At 40.4% G+C, this 20,071-nt stretch overlaps 1 protein-coding gene across 1 annotated transcript in view; it reads left to right on the forward strand.

Moving 5' to 3' along the window:
• Window positions 1-20,071, forward strand: part of ADAMTS12 (ADAM metallopeptidase with thrombospondin type 1 motif 12) — a 273,919-nt gene that overhangs the window by 191,547 nt on the left and 62,301 nt on the right. Inside the window, exons 17-18 of the mRNA XM_019737332.2 lie at window positions 9,235-9,361; window positions 16,857-17,067. Coding sequence (XP_019592891.2) covers window positions 9,235-9,361; window positions 16,857-17,067 — 338 coding nt within the window. The remainder of the gene's footprint in view (window positions 1-9,234; window positions 9,362-16,856; window positions 17,068-20,071) is intronic.

The raw sequence follows: 20,071 nt of genomic DNA on the forward strand, positions 1-20,071 counted from the left end.
GTTTTTGTCCTGAGCATACTGTGAGACCTCATTTCAAGACAGAACTTGCTGAGGTTATTCAGCATTGTTGTCTCACATATGTCAGGAGTCACTGTGGAACCAGCAGGCCTCTGGCTGAGCTCCTGAGTGAGAAACTGAGCCCTTGTTTGGCCACCTTCCTAGCCCTAAAACTCAAGAGTTAAGGCTCTCAGAAGTTTGTGATGAGGGTGGTCTCGTTTCCATGTCATATGAAGTCCTCAAATTTCACTGCCGCTGAGCTCATGGCCACCACTGCTGCTGGCCAAGGGCCCGGCAGACCCTTCACTGATACCCTGCTCACGCTTTGGGAGGGACGTTTACCTACATGAGCATTGTGTCTTTTTGCTTTTCCCTTTTTATATTTTTACATTTTATAGCTTAATATTTTTAATATATTTGTATTGTACATGTTACTGTTGCTATTTGGAGCGAAAGTCTCTTTGAGCATGAATTCACTAAGATGCTGTTTTCTTAGTTTGACTATTTAAACATTTTTTTTATCTTTGTTCGAGATCAGAAATCCATGTGAAAAAACTGGCAACACAGTATTATAAACTGAGCTAAGTGGCATGAAGCCAGCCTCTTGTCCACAGCCCACTTTTCAAAGGTAAAGAGGACCCTCAGAGAACCCCAGCGACTGCTCTCTGTGCTCTTCTCCAGGCGTCTGTCCTCTCAGCCACGTTTGCTTTCCCTCCTGCCTTATCTGTGGGGAGTGACCTTGGGGGAATTTAGGACTAGCTATCCTTCAGGAAAAGTTGGAAAGAGCTGGAATAATAAGTGCTACTGTCCATGACGAAAGCCTTGTTAAAAAAAAATTCACCTGAATGGCCCATCAGAAGACCAACCATGAAATTTTCAACCAATGGATTATCTGTGAAGAAGCAGCTGCAGAAATGGCTTGACACAGATGCTGGTCTCAGTGGGAACCTTTATTAGGACTCTTTATTAAACAAGAAAATATTTTAGAAAAAACATAAGATCGCTTTCACGGAAATGTAAAAGCTACGTTTTTGCCCCACTGCATCTCTAGTACAGCGGAACTCTGTCAGTGGTAATACATTCTAACCAACATTTCCTTGTTTCCTATGAAACTCATAGTCATTGCACTGGTGTTAGAAAACAGGCTGTCACTTCTGAATGTGACCTTTTCCAATTTTGTGCTCTGTGGTCTCCCCTATTCTGTGTGTTCGGGTCTATGAGTACTGCAGTGGCCTGCACGTAAGGGAGAACACGTCCCCCTGCCCGAGCCTGGACTTCAAGTTTCCTTTCACTTGGCTGAGTTCTCTCTGGAGTTTAGTTTTTGTGCCTTTGTTTAAGGAACATCATGTTCTACTAGGGAAAGGCCCCAAAGACCATGCCAACAAAGCTCCTAGAGAACGCTCATGCTGTTTTAAGCTGCCTTGGAAACTACATTGTGTTCTCTGGAAATAACTCCCGAGCCTTAGTTTTGCTGAAACTAGTCCTTTTAGGGGTTATCTGACAGTATTCCTATAACACTCAAAGTAACCATGTAGTTTGAGATATGAGTATGTCCACATACCATTGATAAAGCATGAGCGTCATAAGTAGGGACACATACTCCATTCTGACCCTCATTTGTGACCGTGTACTGACGTTTAGAAGACAGAATTCACTTTAGCAAATCAGAGTCCGATATGTGTTTGATTTTTTCAAAGTGCACTCACTCATCTTGGTGCTAATCCATCTGACTTTGTCCACTGTCATTTTCAGGTAGGATCAACCAAATCAAGATGCCAACCTCTAACAATATCTGGAGGATGTTTTTAAATGTAGGACTTACTGAAGATAATAGGAGGATTTATTGACATGATTTAAGCATATATATAAATATGTAAAATAAACTACAAGTAAATAACCTTTCAGTTGTAGTTCACAGATGAACTAATGAGAACCCGTAGCCAGAGTGGCTAATTCACATTTTTTTTTTTTTTTTTTTTTTTTTTTAGTGATTGCCCTCGAGTTTGCAATATACATTTACAGCTAATCCAAATCCACTTTCAAATAACACTATACTACTTCATGGGTAGTACGAGTGCCTTATAATAACAAAATAATCCTAATTGCTACCTCCCGTCCCTTATATCATTGCTGTCATTCATTTCACTTATATGGAAGCATGCCTAAGTATAATATAGATACATAAGCATACATAGCCAAATACATTGTTGGCATTATTATTTTTAACAAACTGTTATCTGTTAGACCAGTTCAGAATAAGAAAAATAAAAGTTTTTCTTTAACCTTCATTTATTGTTGCTTTGATGTTTTTTCTTTCTTTATGTAGATCCAAGTTTCTGACCTATGTTATTTTCCTTTTCTCTAAAGAACTCTTTTAACATTTCTTGCACAGCAGGTCTACTGGCAACAAATGCCTTCAATTTCTGTTTGCCTAAGAAAGTCTTTATTTATTCTTCACTTCTAACTGATATTTTCACAGGGTGGTGCAGGATTCTAGACTGGTGGGGTTTTTTCTCTGAACACTTTAAGTATGTCACTCTATTCTCTTATTACTTTAATGATTTCCGAGAAATCAGATGTAATTCTTTCTTTGTTCCTCTATAGGGAGGTTCTCTTTCCCTTTGGCTTCTTTCAGTGGTACTTTTTTTAGCTTTGATTTTCTGTAATTTTAAAATAATATGCCTAGGTGTAATTTCCTGGAGCATTTATGCTGCTTGGTGTTTACCGGGTTTGCTGGATCTGTGGTTTGGTATCTGACATGAATGGTGAAATTCTGGTTCCTGTGGTGGTTTCTGCTCATGCATTTCTGCTCCAGGAAGTTATGACTCCTTCTGTCCAACTCTTGGGAGCAGCATTTTGCCCTGGGCCCTCTTCTCTCGTATACCCAAGAACAGTTGTTGATTTTTCAGTGTTTGTGGCTTTTTATGTAAAAGGACAGAGTGGCGACTTCCAAGTTTCTTACGTGTGGAACCGTTAACTGGAAATCTTTCCAAGGTGGATAGTTTAATGGTCTGTTATTCTGCTGGTCTTCTTAGTCCCATTCCATTTTTACCCTATGCAGCCAGCAGAGATTAGTCTGTGCCTTACTTGCAAGCCCTTGGTTTTGTTCTCTGCACTCTACACTTGCGTGTGATGTCTCAGTTGGTTTCTATGAAGACTTGCTTTGTTCGGTGTACCCTGAGAAACACTGACTGCCTGCTTTTCTTATTAACTCATGAGTATTACGAGATTCTCAAGCCTCTGATTTTCTTTAAGTGTGTGCCTGATTTGTACACAGTGGCTGCAGAATGGAATTATAAGCAGGAAGGAGTACTTGCTAGTTATGGTAAATTTTGAAAATAGATCCTTCATACGCAAGTACTTTGTCCTACTTAATTCCATTAAACATTCTTCAAGTACCAGCAATTGTCCTGTTTGAGCATTTCTTACATAATTTCTTATAAGTTGACCCCTGGCTATGACAGTCAATTTATGTAATCAGTTCATTGGGATTTCAGGGGGATAAAAACTATTGGCTTTGAGTTCTCCACTGTTCTGAGGTGTGTGGGTTTCAGCGATGGATAATAATAAAGTCAAACTTCATTAATTGACGCTCAATTAAGGTTTGTATTTATTGAAATCAGTGTCAACGTCCTTCTGAGCTAGGAAAAAACATGGATTATGTAACTGATGGCTCAGTTGTTTGTAGTAAAGAGGCTGCATCCTAGGAGTGTGAGGACTGGGCAATTTGGGTTTGCTCTGTTCCCTGATCTCAGATGGTGAAGCCAACCCTGAATTCACAACATGCGGGAAACAGTTGTCGAGGAAGTTAATGGCCATGATTGGGCAAGTGGGTTACAAAGACGCTTCAGATTCAGGTTCAAAAACTGTTCTCAAGAACCTAATATGCATTAAGCACTATTCCAGGACTAAGGGTACATCGTGGACATATCAGGGTACATAGCCTATTGTATTGTAGTCTCATGAAGATGACAAGAAAACTGAGTCTGGGGAAGGTTAGGCAGATTGCCTGAGATCACTCAGCAAATGTTTAGAACAGGATTCAAATCCATTTATGATTCTGACGGTGGTAGTGGTATTGATATTGATGTTGTTATCATTGATCCCCCCCTCCCAACCCCCCCCACACACACACACACACATGCTCCAATGTATTTGAGCTCTTTTAGTGGCGAGACCCAAATTCTGCTTGACTGTGCCTTCATTATGAAATATAAATCTGAACTCATTGATCAAGAAAATCAGAGAGGAATGGTCCAAGGAGCCAGAAAAAAACAATGTTTTTTTTGTTTGTTTGTTGTTTGGTTTTTTTTTAGTGGAAATGGAAATTGAAAGTTGGTAGAGTAAGGATGGACTTGTCAGCAAGACAGATGGTTAACAATCCCCTCTTACTCATCCCTTCTTTCCATGTAGTTAACGTCATTTCTGTATAATTAGGGGGGTTGTAGTGACTGCCCTCTACTGATTCACAGAGTTATCATCTCACATTATTAAAATCAATGTGATACCTAGTTTTAGAGTAAATTTCTTAGATATTATAATTTTTAGCATTATAATTTATGTGCTAATGTAAAATTTAACTTGTATTGCTCAACTTGTAGTCACTTAAGTGATTATAAAGAAAGAGATCTTGTTCTTTGTCAGTATTTTAAAGACGATATATAGTCTTCAATCTCTTTGAATCTTTCAGATGATATGATTAAATATTTAGTGCCTTGAGTATCTTTGATCTTAAGTTTAGATATAATAGGAAAATATTGTATTTTTTCACCATAGGTTATTACAATGAGCAATGTCTTCAGTTGTTTTTTCTATATCCTTCCTAAATTGAATTTTTGAATCAGGAAAAATCCTATATGAATTAAATTAACCATTTAACAGGCTCCCTCTATTTTACAGTCTCAATATTGAATTAAGAATATGATGAGCTATGTCACTGTTTTTTCTTTCTTTTTTTTCTTGGACATAAGGAACTTCACTTATTCTTTATATCAAGTCAAAATTTCCACTCTCGATGATCAGTCTTACGGATTTAGGAAGATATTTCTTAAAAGTAAAGTCTCTTAATTGATCTTTCACTGCTAGTATCTAAGATTTACTGTTTACAGCTGCATGGTGACATTCTCATTGCTACATGGAGAAAGAGACTCAGAATCATATGGAAATCACATTCTTAATTTGTTTCTCAGATATTTGAGAATGTGAATGATTTATACTTAATGTCTTTTTCAAGTAAATACTTTCAGATAAGCAGCTAACTCTGTGCTGTGACAACATATTGATTGACTGTCATTCTTAATTAGGTAAAATTTATTTTTTAGCTCCATCCAGTGTGTAAAAAAAAGCGACAAAAGGCAAGCCAAATTAAAAGCAAGTATCATTTTTCTTCCTTTAATTTCCATGGAAAGGTCAAGGTCATATAGTTTCAGCCTACTCTCTTACACTTAATGCATTTGCAGTGTTACATCATGATCGCTGCTCTTGAAGGATGACGTGATTCTAACCCCCTTCACAAGAGGTATTACAATAGCCTATGTCAAAGGAAGATTCTGTTATTCAAACAATTGGTTTACAGAGTTTAATTAATAAGTATGTCACTCGGGATTAATAGTTTAAGTTTTTTTCCTGCAAAGGAGACCTTATCAGTCGGGGTTCCCTGCAGGAAACACATGGCACACCAAAACTGAATACCTTGACTACTTTACTTTCCAAGGTATGGGTAGGGTTTGGGGAAAGTAAGACAGGTAATGCATTACCCTGTCTGTTAACAGTAGAGGTTGGGACAAACGAGAGGTAAGTAAGGGGAAGGAGCAGTTATCCAAAGAGACAGTGTTTCCATTTCCTAAACCTAACTGGAAGCCACAACAATCCATAGGATCAGCTTCCTTGGGTTCAGAGCAGATGCAGAGTGGATCTTGAGAGACAAACAGCAGAAATGTAACACTGAAGAAGAGATTTTTTAAAAATCAATAAAAATCAATAGTGGTTAGGCTACTAGCAAGCCAACCTCATTTGCAGCTGTGGGTCTTGACTTGAGAACAAAAGAAAGCTAGCATTTATTGAGTGCTATTCCAGTTACTACTCCTTTATAACAAACCAACCTAAATATAGTGCAGTAAAACAACCATCATTTTGTTCAACCGTCATTTTATTATGTTCATGGGTTCCCGTAAGTCAGAAATGTAGACAAGGCACAGTAGGAATGTCCTGTGTCTGCTCCATCATGTTTGGCATCTCAGCTAGGATGACTCAGATAGCCCCCGGGGCTGGAATCATCTGGAGGTTCCTTTCCCCACATGACTGGCGTCTGGGCTGGATGACTCCAGGGTGGGTCTCCTCCGGGACTGTCAGGTACAGCACCTTACACCTTGGTGTCTGCAGTGTCCTGAGAGTAAGAGATCCAAAAGGATCAGATGAAAGTTGCATGGCCTTTTATGACCTAGCCTCTGACCTCACACAATATCGCTCTTGCTTTTGATCCAAGGCCAGGGCAACTAGACACCATGTCTTGATGGAGGGATGGCATGGTCACATTGTGGAAAGAGCTGACTAGGTGAGAGATTGTTGCAGCCATCACTGTAAACAAGGCCTTACCATATGCACATTTACTAAGGCAACATGAATTAACATAATTTTGAAGTATTCTGATAACAGTTGCAACAAACTATTTTCTAAGTAAACCGTATAATTGTATTAACCAGAGAATCCCCTCCTACAAGGTTTCCAATGATTGAACGTTAACTTTGTCTTTCCTTCATGGATTATAGATTTTAAAATGTAGAAAGCACTTCCAGGGATCAACCAGCTCAGCCTCCTGCCCTGAAACTGTCTGAATGTTACCATTCTCATTTTCCTGCAGTTAGTCAAGTGATGTGTAGAAGGAAAAGCAGAGACTAGAACCTAGGACCCGTGGATTTTGTTTATTTGTTGTATTTATGTAACCAGAAATTTGATAAGGAATGGAATTATAGATTACACTTTACCAAATGAACCCACAAGCACCAGAATTGAGGAAGAAGCACCTGGCCAGGTATTGCGTTTCTGTAACCTGGGAGAAGCCAGGGTATTAGGTCGGGCCCTCTCATGGGAGATTGGGGCTGAGCTTTGGATCTGTCATGTGAGAACTCAAAAGCTGGGACAACAGAAGATTAATGATCACCAGGACCATTGATTCCAAAAGAGAAACTGACACATCGTTATTAATTTTCCCTTATGAGCTCGATGGTGTCTGCCTGACCAGTCAATCTGTTCATCTCTGCGGGTCCAGCGGACTGACCCATGCAATGTCATCAATGTTCTGAAGTGGATTTGATGTAATGTTTTGTGCCCTTTCATCTCTAGAGTCAGGAGCACTGAGCACACTTATCTTTGCCGTTCATGCATAGAAACAAGCCTTTTTAGGGATGATTCCAACCTATTAGAGTCACCTGACAGTTATCTGACAGTTTCCTTTTAAGTTTTGACATCAAGAATTTGCCAGACTGCCCAAAGTTTTAACAGAATTTCTAAGTATCTAAGCTTTTTGTTTTTCCTACTCTATGATGCAGTTACATGTCAGCGTTTCTGGCTGCAACCTTTTTCAATCTCTATTCCACTTACATTGTCTAAGATGTTGCTACAGGAGTTTGTGTCTTTCCAAACAATGACTCACTCATTGTACCATGAAATTTCCTTTTATGATGCTGCTTCCAGCTGTTGAAAGTGTTTTATTTATATGCATAAAAAAGAAGCGTGCACTGTCTATCTGTTGAGAAAGCCTGTATGTTTGAAAGGTTACTTATCTTTTCAAAGAGAATAAAATATTGTTTTATTTAACAATAGAATGCTGTTGATTCATTTTAAAGGATTCACTTACTGTTTTTGCAGCTCCCTCTGATGTCTTTCAATGGTGGGATGCCGCCTCTGGCACCTGAGTATGTAAGCCAGCCTGGGCGATTGGGCCGGGCTGAGTCTGTGTGAGGCGGTGTGCGGTGATGAGTGATAGGAGAGCGGGCTCCAGGTCGGGTCCTGTCGGCTGTGTGGCTAAGGGGAAGCCCCGCCATGTCCTTGACAGGAAAGTCAGGAGGTGACCAGCTTACTGGTGTACTCGTGGCCTTTCCAATTCTGGAGTTCTGTACACCAGTGAGCCGACTCACTGTCTGGCTGCCCTGAGAGCCCAGGGTGCCAGCCTTCATGCAAACTGATTGCTCTGTCCCTGGGGAGTCTGTCTTCAGTCTCTTCACCCACTATTGCATTACTGCATATTTAACATTGACTGTTCTCTAAGCGACATAATGACTGTCTCCCTCACTGTCACTCACCTCTTAATCTGCGATATTCTGGCCACGCCTCTAAGTTCTCTTGGTAGTGATGTCCTAGTTAGCAAAGCCAGTGGTCCTTTTTCTTTCTCAATCTATGTGACTTCACTGTGCCTCAGTTTCTTCATCTGTCAGAAAGTGATAATACAGTGTTAACCTCACTGCATCATTGTGGGTTTTCAGTTATGTTATTATAGATAATACATTATATATGTGTGTGTGTGAGAGTATTCATATATGTATATATTTGTCTGGGATACACACGCACACAGTTTAGAACAGCACCTGGGACAAGGCCTGCACTACGTGTGTTAACTCTTATATATATCCAAAGTCGAGTCCCACTTACAGATATACTTAGTTTGCCTGTAGCCCCTGACACCCCCTGGGTGCTTCTCTTATAGTACCAACTTGGTCTCTAAAGGCAGCAGTATTATTCTTGCTATCAAAACCCTCTACTTGAAAAACATAACCTCTCAAACTTCACAACATTATCTTGAATTTTATTCCTGTCTTTCAGAGTTTATGAGCCCCAACTAATGTAAGGTCCCTACCTCCTCTATTCCTTTACTAAACGAATAATGTAGCAATTGTGTTGTAACACCTGGTGGAGATACCTGCTTTTGTTATTTAAATCTCACTGTGTTTTTTATTTGGCAGATGTATGTTAGTCTTGTCTCTTAGCTAGATCATACTCTAGATATTAGATTATATATTAACCTGCCTATATTATCTGTAGTCCTTCCACCCATTACCAGCTGCCTCATGGACGTGGATAAGAGGTCCCCATTCCTTGTCCCTACTTGAAGAACCAAACACCTAGGGACAATGTTCCCAGCAGCTAGAAGCATGATCCCTTGACATGGCCAAGGCCATCACGTGACCCTGGGCCTGTGGACTCAGGATTCAGTATGTGTGAACCTTTCTGCCCAACCCCCAGGTATCCGCCGCCAGACTGCCCATTGCGTGAAGAAGGGCCATGGAATGGTGAAAGCTACATTCTGTGACCCAGAAACACAGCCCAATGGGAGACAAAAGAAGTGCCACGAAAAGGATTGTCCACCCAGGTAAGCAGTAATAACAGCTGGAGCTCTGTCTGTCTTCCTAGAGTGATGTCTGACTTAATAGTAATCCAGTGATCACTGATAAAGGAGGGCTGTGTGGCTTTGTTATTAGAATAAATACAGGAAAGCTGTGACAGAACAGTAGCTATGCTGCCAGAGCCTGTGTCAAACTGTGAGTAGGACATTTTCTTCCCAGAGAGCAATATTTCTTACAAAGCTGGTGTGTTCTGTGTTTACTTATTTGGTAAGACTAAGTTTAGAAGTATTGTTGAAGACAGTGCTATGTCCATCACCCAAAAGTTCTTCAGTTACTATATTTGGCTTTTCCAAGAGCACTTTACCAGTGTGACAGTGGCCTCCAGAAAACACGTTGACACTTACAGATCACAGTGCCCATTTGGACCGCAGGCTGCCTGGAAGAGGAGACTTACAGGCCAGGCTTTTTCAACCTCAGCACTATTGATTTTTGGGGCCAGATAATTCTTTGTTGTGGGGGGCTGTGTTGTGCATTGTAGGATGTTTAATAGCATTCCCAGCCTGTGTCTATTTAGATGTTAGTAGCACCCCACCCCCCCAATCCAGGTTGTGACAACCAAAAATGTCTGCAAACGTTACCAAATGTCTCCTCGCGGACAAAATCACCCTTGACTGAGAACCACTGTCATAGAGGTATTTTTTTGCTGTTAATCATATTAGTTCAAGATATTGGGATCCTAGAAGGTAGCTGGGATGTTGTTATGAGGGGTTTGTGTTAAAAAGAAAGAGAGAGGGAGAAGGAGAGAGATAGGAATAGAGAAAGAAGGGAGGGAGAAGAAGAAAGAAAGAGAGGGAGGAAGGGACAGAGAGAGGGAAGAAGGAAGGAAGATGGATGGTATGATGAATTCTGGGGAGTGTCTTCACTCTCTAGTGACCTTAAACAGGGGTGTATTTAGGTTGCAGATTCTATCAGGCATTTGTTCCAATCCTAAGAAGACACACTAAGAGGAGTTTAGTTTAACAGAAGGGGACTAGTTGACATAATAAATAAGTGACAGGCTGAATTCCAAAGAAGAGCTAGACGAATATGATAAATGCCAAAGAACAAGGTAAAAAAGGAGAGTCTAGACGAGTCATTGAGGATAAACCATATCAATCTCTTACGGGTTCAGACAGGGAGGACCCAGGGGCCAGGGTGTTCTCATCTCAGAATCAGAGGTTTATTCTCTGTCCAGTTCTGTGGTTTCTTGTGGGTGAGAGGTGGGCCATAAGGCCAGAGCGGGACATCACCTCATCTCGTTGTAGCTCTTTTGCTGGGAAGAACTAGGAACTTCACATGAAGCTTAGGCCGGCACCAGGGTTTGTATGTAGGTGCAGTTTCTGTAAATCCTTCTCAGGGAAGAGCGAGCCAGGAAAGAGGCACGTTTCTTAGAGCCAATCATTAGCCCACTGCTTTGCAGAGCACACGTGCTTCCCTCACCCCATTCTTCCTCACAGTTCATGACCCTCTACCAGTAAATTCCTTGTGCACTCATTAATTAGCTACCACTGCACACATGCCTGGGATTCTTGCCTCACTTTTCAAAGCCACTCTCTTTGATGGATTGGCTGTCTTCTGAAAACCGCTGCTGTTTATTTCCTGAATCTAATTTTGTCCCTGGTGCTCAGGTCCTTGTTCTTACTGTTTTAAATCATCTGCCTTGGCCTTCATATTACCAGCAAATATTTGTGAAGCAGTTGTTATTTCCCATGAGAGAAGCAATGCTGATAGTAACAACACTGTAGTTACCATTTATTGAGCACTGACATTGTGATATAATAAAAGACATGTATTTGATCTCCATCCCTGGTTCTTTGCAGAACTCCTTCCACCTTTGCAATCTCAAGAGTGGAAATGATAAGTGTCTTTTTGTGTGCTTATGAGATGGCTGGTGGCTGGGGGTTCCTGGATAGCCTCAGGATGAGGGCTGGTTGCCTGAGAGGAACCAACCCTGTGATTAGAGGGTCGAACTTTCTGTCCTCCACCCCCTAAACTCAGGAGCCAATGGTGTGATAAGGGAGCTTTGCAGTTGGTCCATCTCAAAATTTTGCTCTGAATAGACAAGCCGCATCACTGGGTGAGGGTGAGGGGGGAACACATCATTCGCCTTATTCTAACAACGCTGCTCTTAGAACTGAGATGTGAAGAGATGTCAATTACCCACAAAGTCCCAAGGACGGCAGGGATTATATGGACAGTGACCAGGAGGCAGGGCGCTGGGTGAGGCATCCATATTTGCTTATTTAATGCATCTGGACTAAAATCGGGACTAAATCCTTTATCAAAACTGACAAATAGCAAAGTCACTTTGGTACTTCCATGATACAGTCCATTTTTGTTGAAATAGATAAGGCTCTCTAACTTGGTCAGAGACTTTGACTCCTGAAAATATTAACTAAACACCACACATAACAGGTGAGATTTCTGAAAATACATTCTGAACTAGGATATGATAAACTAAATAGAATTCCATGAAGTATTCTGACATAAAGGTTAATTTAGAAAAGTCCTTATTTATGATTGCATTTCAGCTTCCCTAAATATTTATGAAATAGTCTGGGATAGAAGGTGAATATTTTCCCCAGATGGTATATGAAGAGATAAGGGTTTGGAGAAATTAGAGACCATGTCCTAGGATAAAGAGAACGGAGGAGATAATTTTTAAGAACCTACTAGATCTTTTGCTTTGTCTATTTATTTATTTTTTTACTGATGAACCTACACTGACGTATCATAATCACCCATAGTCCATAGTTTACCTTAGTGTTCATGCTTGGTGTTGTACATTCTTTGGGTTTGGACAAATATATAAACATATTTCCATCATGATAATATTATACAGAGTATTTTCACTGACTTGAAAATCCTCTGTGCTCTGACTATTCATGTCCCCTGCCTAACCTCTCCATCCCTGGCAACCACTGATCTTTTTTATTGTCTCCATAATTTTGCCTTTTTCCAGGATGTCATATAGTTGGAATCATACTGTATATAGCCTTTTAACATTGCTTTTTTTTTTCATGTAGTAATATATATTTAAGGTTCCTCATTAAGGTTCCTCCTTAAGGTTCCTCCTTAAGGTTCCTCCATGTCTTTTTATGGCCTGATAGCTCATATTCCATTGTCTGGCTGTACCACAGTTTATCCATTCACCATTCAACCAATGTGAAGGACATCTTCATTGCTTCCAAGTTTTGGCAGTTATGAATGAAGCTTCTGTAAACATCCAAGACCAGGTTTTGTGTGGACATAAGTTTCAGCTCACGTGAGAACCCACTCTTTTTCAAGCCCTTTCCATGTTGCCAAATCATTTATTCTTGAGAGGAGCCCTGACTGGTAGATATTTTTATGCCATTGTACAATGGGGACACTAAAGCCTTCACAAAACTTTCTAAGGTCATTTAGCAACAAGCGGTCGAGTCTGGATTTGGATGCAGATCTAGCTGCCAAGGAGTCTTTGCTGGTGCTACCACATCATGCTCCTGCCCTGGGTCTCAGGATGGGCAGGTTTTGCTTCTAAAACCAGAACCACAAAATTTGAAGTATTTCTCACACCTTAGAGTACAATGATATAAACAAGCGGGAAAATCTGACTCTAAAGCTAAATCATGCAAGCAAATTCACAAAGGGATTAAAGAAAAGAAATGAAGTTAATATGCTTTTTTAAGAAGAAATGAATAATATAAATGTTGATTGCTTTGTTGATGTCTTTGTTTTTGCAAGCTTTGTCCAGTAGTTTCCTTGGATATGAATTTCAAGTTGCAGCATCTTCCTCTGTCATCAAATTTTCGTGGTATCTGGAAATTCATACCCATTATTCAGAGCTGTCATTCCCCTTTCCGAAAATGATTTCATGTTCAGGATTTCATCTTTCTGGGTTATTGTTCTCCAGTAATAGTTTGTTTCTACATCTAATTTGGATAGTCTATGTTCTTTCTCAAATGAGTATTCAAGAGAGATTTTTTTTAAATAAACCTTTCTGATAATCTAAACATAAGAAATACGTATTAACATGATGAGTGACGTTCAGGATGAAAGTCTTGTGTAGCACATTCCAGGATGGAGTAGTCTGTCAAGAAAGAAATTTTTGGGAATTAAAGCATATCTGATTCCAGAAAGAGGTCATTTGAGTCTCTTCTCCCTATTGATTTCTCTTTGAACTTTGGTTTACAGCAAAGCAAAGCTCTGCTAGGTTACCGCCCTGATGGTGCCCAGCATATCTAAAGTGTTCAATAAACTTCTAATAGCAATTCATTCACCCCTGGCAGCTGCATGTAGGTTTCAGTGTGAAAAGAATGGCTCATGATTTAAATCAAGGTTTCTCAACCCCAGCACTATAGTTATGTTGGGCTTGATAATTCTTTGTTGTGGGGGCTGTACCATGTGTTGTAGAATATTTGGCCACATTCTTGTCTTCTACTGACAAGCTGCCGATAGCACACTCCCCATCCCCACCCCCATTTGTGACAACCAAAAACGTCTTCAAACATTCCCAGATGTCCCCTGAGGAAAGGACTGTGAGACTCTCCATTGGTTGAGAACCACTGATCTATATTAAAGGAATGGGGTCATTGAGACTAGAGAAAGGTCCATGAACGTGAGGAGAGGAAATGAGCACGGTGTTTGTTGGGGACAAGAAAGCTACAGAAAATGAGGTGGGATGAACAGAATATAGTCAGAATATGAAGACACTGTGTATAAAAGACAAGGAGCCAATAGCGCTTATATTGGTTGTAATAATGGTTGTTATATTAGAATTTGGAATGTCAGTTTAACTGGATTTTAGAATGTAAATGTTATCAGGGAAAAGATTAGTTCAAAGAAAGTAGCTATAAAAGTTTATATTTTTTAAGGAGCAAGAGTTTCTATTTTGAGCAAGAACAGTTTTCTGAATAATGATGGTTAGAAAGAGTTTATTTTTGTATTTCATTGGTTTATTGGTAGTCAGAGCTGTCAGAGCAAGCACTGGCATGGAAAGCAGTAGAAGACGCAGGTAAGAGAGAGGCTGAAAGAGTCTCAACCCCATCTCCTCTACTTGATCTCAGAGAGTGTCCACACTACAGTAAACTTTTCCCAGATAACTGCAGGCTTTTCAAAGGCCTCAAAACATATACACACACACACACACACACACACACACATACACACACACTTCTACATCGTACGTAACTCACAGTAGAACAACAGAGTCCATTCTTTGGAGAAAAATGATAAACAACCAAATCCATTTATTTGGTACCAAGAATACAAATGGTTTTTAACCCTGACTTTATATAAAAGTCATCAAAGAACTCTTAAAAAACACTGGTGCCTTGGCCCTACTCCCAAGAAATTCTGGTCAACTGGTCTACATGGGGCCTGAACACTAGTAACTTTTTAAAGGTCCTAACTATTGATACAGTAAGAATCACTGAGATAGCCCTATTGCATAGGACTTTTACAGTGTACCTGGGATGATAAGATTGACTAATGTTAGGGGCAAAACAAGACAATGATCAATGATCCAGTCGTTTGTCAGGTGCCATCAGCATTCTGGTAGGAGAATAGTCAATGGCAGAAACAGGAAAAATCCGGCTAGGCTGTTGTTACTTCTGTACTGATTGAACCAGAGAGGTTGTCTTATTCAGGTGAATAAATGGGCTGGGTCTTTTGTCTTGCTGAGTTCGTTGCATGTTATATTGCCCTTCTCACCAATCACTCAGAGCATTTTAACAGTCGTCTGTTACAAATCTATGAATAAATATACATTGTCTTATTCTATTATAAATCTCCTAGAAGAGGTGGGATCGTGGCAGACACCAAAAGAATGAGATGGGCAGTAGAAAACAACTTGGCAGTGGCTTCTGAACCCTGGGCCTATAAGACCTTTGCAGGGAAATAAAAAGGACAGTGTTCACTTGAAACTAGTGACAAACATAGGCAAAATGTCCCCAGGAGACTGGAGGAAATTCCAGAATGAGAAAACAAGGAGATCCATTCTCACTTTGGGGTGACATAGCTAAAATACATGGAGCAAGTAATTAGATAAATTACACTTCCAGTCAGCTCTGATTAAGGCCCTTCCAGAATGGCATTTTATATATTCAATAATATGTCTGACCTCCTTTGGAAATGTCAGGTAAGATAAAGTGATTAAATTAATACAGGAGGCATTCATTTGGTTTCACATCATATGGTTCCAATATTAGATCTTTATTCACACCAGACAGCTAGATGTCAAACACTAAAGAATAAATAAGTAACCTTAATTACTTATTAACTAAAGAATATAATAGAATTGAGGAATAGAGTCTTCTAATATTTTTTAACCTTGAGTATGAGAATCAAAACAAGTTCTGCTCAAATCCAATATATAGCAAATATAAATCATAGTACAAAGTTTTGTCTTTTTCAAAATTCAATACTATCTCAAGGTTGGAAGGCTTCCTTAAATTCAGGAATGAAGGACTTCATATGCTGTACTGTTTTCCCATGAAAAATAGAAATATTCCATTTCATTACTGCATGGAGAGATGAAGAAGCAAACTGAACATTTAAACGATGGTGAACCCCAGCCACACTGGGCCAATACATTTGTTCTATCTTTTATGTTGGGAAGGATTTGTACAATGATGGAGAAGAAAAGAAAGGGCCCCCAAGAGGGCTTCCTGTGACTTTCTAAGCTATTTCTGTGTAACCAATGGACCCACAGCCTAGAATCTTGAATAAATCATCTGTGATTCGGGGTAGAGAAAGAGCATACATACTCATTTTTCCACAGAGATTCCAGAATATTAATTTACCCAATAGTGTCAACTGTTCAACTTGTCAAGAACAACTGACAAGAAATATCTTAAGTTTCTTCTTTTTCTACTTCTTTCTTATCAAAGGGACCAGTGAAATAGTAATAGGTAGACTGAAGAAGATTGGGCGGCAGGGGGTGGGAATGAAGGCTACACCCTTGATTGATCGTCTCCTAAATAACTGAAAATTAATAAGCCTTTAAGTGCCTGCTTTACATTCGATTAGGAGCCAGGAGACCTCAGTTCTAATTGGATTCTTTTACTCAATAAAAACAGTTAAAATACCAATAAATAATAACAAATGATCAAGTTCTTATTGTGTGTCAGGCTCTGGCCTATGCACTGTTCATAACTTGAGTCACAACACTCATCAATATTGTTACATCCATTTAACAGATGAGGAGAGAAAGCCTTTAATTTGCTTGAAGTTGTACAACAGAAAACTAGACCTCAAGGTTTTTTGACTGAGAAGAGGGGGCCTTCTTTTTTTCTTTGCTCAACAGTAGTATCTACTTATGCCAGGTGCTATGCAGGGCCCTGAGCTGTGACTGAACAAACAGAGCGCCCCCTAGTGGGCTGGAGCGTCTCCAAGGCCCCCTTGGCTCAGGAATCTGTACTTCTGCACCTGGTTTCTCTTTTCAGTGGTTGAGTTGAATGTGTATGTGTGTATCTTCTCTTACATGTCCATGTATGTCTGCAGGTGGTGGGCAGGGGAGTGGGAAACATGTTCGGCGACTTGTGGTCCCCACGGAGAGAAGAAGCGAACCGTGCTGTGCATCCAGACCATGGGCTCTGATGAGCAAGCTCTCCCGACTAAAGACTGTCAGCACCTGCTGAAGCCCAAGAGTCTCCTTTCCTGCAACAGAGACATCTTGTGTCCATCCGACTGGACAGTAGGCAACTGGAGTGAGGTGAGCTCATGGGTTAAAAGGGAAGCTGGCCTTATTTATGCCTCATCAGCACTCCCTTCCCCACCATTCCTCAAGAACCAGTCCAAGTGACGCTAGAGAAAATTGCACAATGGCCAGCGTCTATAATCTCTGGCCTGTTTCCTGCATTTTCCACTGCTTGGTATTCTATCTTCTTGGTTTCCATTCTTATAGGATCTTCCTCTCACTTGTCCAGTGGTCAAATACCTGCCAGGGATGAGCTGGATACTGCTTGCACAGGCATACAACAGCTAATTGATAAATTGTTAAGACTTTTGCTGGCCCATTATGAAACCACTGGTAGCATATCAGGGCTTCCCACCCACCTCAAGAACCAGTTTGTTAAACATTTACCAGTAGTTATGTTTCACTGGAACTACAGTAGTTAAATAAAACCAAAGGAGTGTCACTGTAATGATGGAATGACAGGCGGTACTCTTGACACTTGAAGACACCTCTCAGATCATCCATCTTTTCAGCATGTGTCAAGTCCAGACCTGAGCAAGGCTTAGGGCATCAATTATTAGCCACATAAATTCAAATAAGTGTTGCATTTTCTGAAAATTAGTCTGATATCATTTTCTGAATATTGCTAGAAATCAGTAGGAGAAAAGGTCGTAAGAAATTCCCAGGCTTCAGTTTTCTTTGGGTCACCATGGAACATGGTACTACCAAACCCTGTGCTCCCAGACTCTGCAGTGAAAGTGGAAACCTTTTGTTTCCAAAGGTCCTGGATTCTCCGGAGGCCCTGTTCTGCTTCCTTATGGGAATTTTAGTCAATAACCTAAGAAATGACTAGAAAATAAATGATCTTCTGAACCCAACAGTCAGAATTTATAGATGGATGCTGACTTCTTATGAGCTTCCTTGGGAAGCCACATGCTTTCCATAAAAACCCTGCTATTAACCAGAATATCTTAGGAAATCCTCTCAGGACGTACCTTCAGAGAAATGGAAAACATTTGGGTCAGGAGAATTCCACAGAAAGTCAATTAGAACGCTTTGTTTAATAAGTGATATTAGATTATAAATAGATTGCTTTTCATAGCTTATAAAGGTACTCTGAAGGTATTGTCTGAAGAAGAACTTGAAAATTTGTATAAGCAAATGCACCTTCTCTGAATACAACTAACTGAAAACAGAAAATACTCATTTGAATGCAGCCACTTTGATAACCTTATTTCCAAACCACTATTTCATTAGCTCGTAGTCACAGTGTAGGTTTATTTTGCTTATAATTCTGTGCAGAATTCTCTCTTGCGCATCTAGGAGAAATTTTTTTAAATGTCAAGCATGGTCCCTATATTGTAAAACTTCCTGTCAAATAGGAAAAGGAGGAAAGACAAAGGTACACATGCAAAGAAAACATACCTACAAACTAATGTAGGTGTATTGCTGAGACGTGCACTGATGCACGTGTACATGTCAGCCCCAGGCCAGAATATTCCCCCTGCTGTTCCTGGGAGGGTACAGTGATAGCCTGTGGCTGCCTGGCCTATTAGTCCACCGCCAACCTAGATTGCTGTAAATTACAGTGTTGTCAGAATAGGGCTGAATGGGGTATTGTGACTGGTGCATTAAACATGTTTACCAAAAATGTTTTGGCTGCCTCTGAAGCAGTTAATAATTCTTGTCATGTAGAATTGACTAATTGCCAGAAGCTTCATGCTTTTTTAAAGGACTCTGCAATTACTTATTTGGCTGTGTTCATGTTTATGGGGAGGAAAATGATATGCTTTCACTGGAGAACAAAGGACCAAAAAGTTGGCACAATGTGACAAGTACTCATGTCTGTTGTTCCAAATACAGACCATTGTATCGTGTATGGATGGCAGATACGGAATCCAGGTTCTAGCTTCCACTTGAGGGAGCTGAACAGAAAAGGCTGAGCCGCTGCCTTCATTCAAGAGATGTTGTCAGGAGAGGTGCTTTTAGTTCAATCAGCATCAGAATATTCACCAAATGGGTTTTCCTTTCTTCCCTCTGCTGTTTTGTTACCTAGCCCTCTAATGAGCCTTGCTGGAATGTGAGGAAAATAACTTTGACATTCTACCTATGCCCAGATACTTTAGGAGAGATGATATAGTGATTCTTGCTGTACATAGTATTTATGGTCTGGATTTTGTCTTGAGACCGACATTGGTTCATGCAGGGTGGGGCTCCAGCAATACGCGATCATTTGGCCTGCACCCAGCCATTTGTCACTCTGGATGAGTCTGATGCTACAACATAACTGGGTCAAAAGACCCAAGAGTTATGAGGCTCCTAGACTCCAATAAAATAGTCTTTCCTGGCTGACTAAGGTGGGAAGAAGGAGAAGAGGCAAATCCATGAGTTGCTCTTCTCTGTCAAGGCACCTCTGCCAACCCAAGCAATGAGAGAAGGGTGAGCTCAGCTGTGCCAGCCAGGTACACTCACTCCTGACACAGCCAATGATCAAATTTGACCCAGCCAAATGGGGGACCTATTAAGTGCTACAGCTGCCCCCTATGACCAACCCCCAGCCCCAAGCTCAGGTTCTGAACATCTGACTCCTACCCCCAATCTCAAATTTCATCAAGAATCTTATCCTGGGTTTGTCCAACCTACTTCTGGGCGTAGAGGGCAAAGAAGTGCGACTCTGTTGCAATAAAGACAAAGTATCAAAGATTCCGTGCTCCCGTTTTTACTAGGTACCCCGCTTCAGTGACAGACCTCATCAGAGGCAGCCAAGCTCGTGGTGAAGGGCACGGCCCCCTGGGTTTAGATTCTGGCTCTGCCACTTATTAGATGTGTGAATTTAATCTCTATGGTTACTTCTAGTTTTCCTGTGGCTTGTTTTCTCCATCCATAAAATAGGGATAATAGTAGTACTTAGACTCAAGGGAAGATATCACGATTAAATGAGTTAATATTTCTAAAGTTCTTACTAGAGCAGTGCCCAGCACTTAGTAAGCTCTATACATGTGATCATTTGTTAGTAAAGTGAGTAGATGGAGTTAACAAT

The sequence above is a fragment of the Rhinolophus sinicus genome, linkage group LG03 (genome assembly GCF_036562045.2).
Source record: "Rhinolophus sinicus isolate RSC01 linkage group LG03, ASM3656204v1, whole genome shotgun sequence".
Lineage (NCBI taxonomy): Eukaryota > Metazoa > Chordata > Mammalia > Chiroptera > Rhinolophidae > Rhinolophus > Rhinolophus sinicus.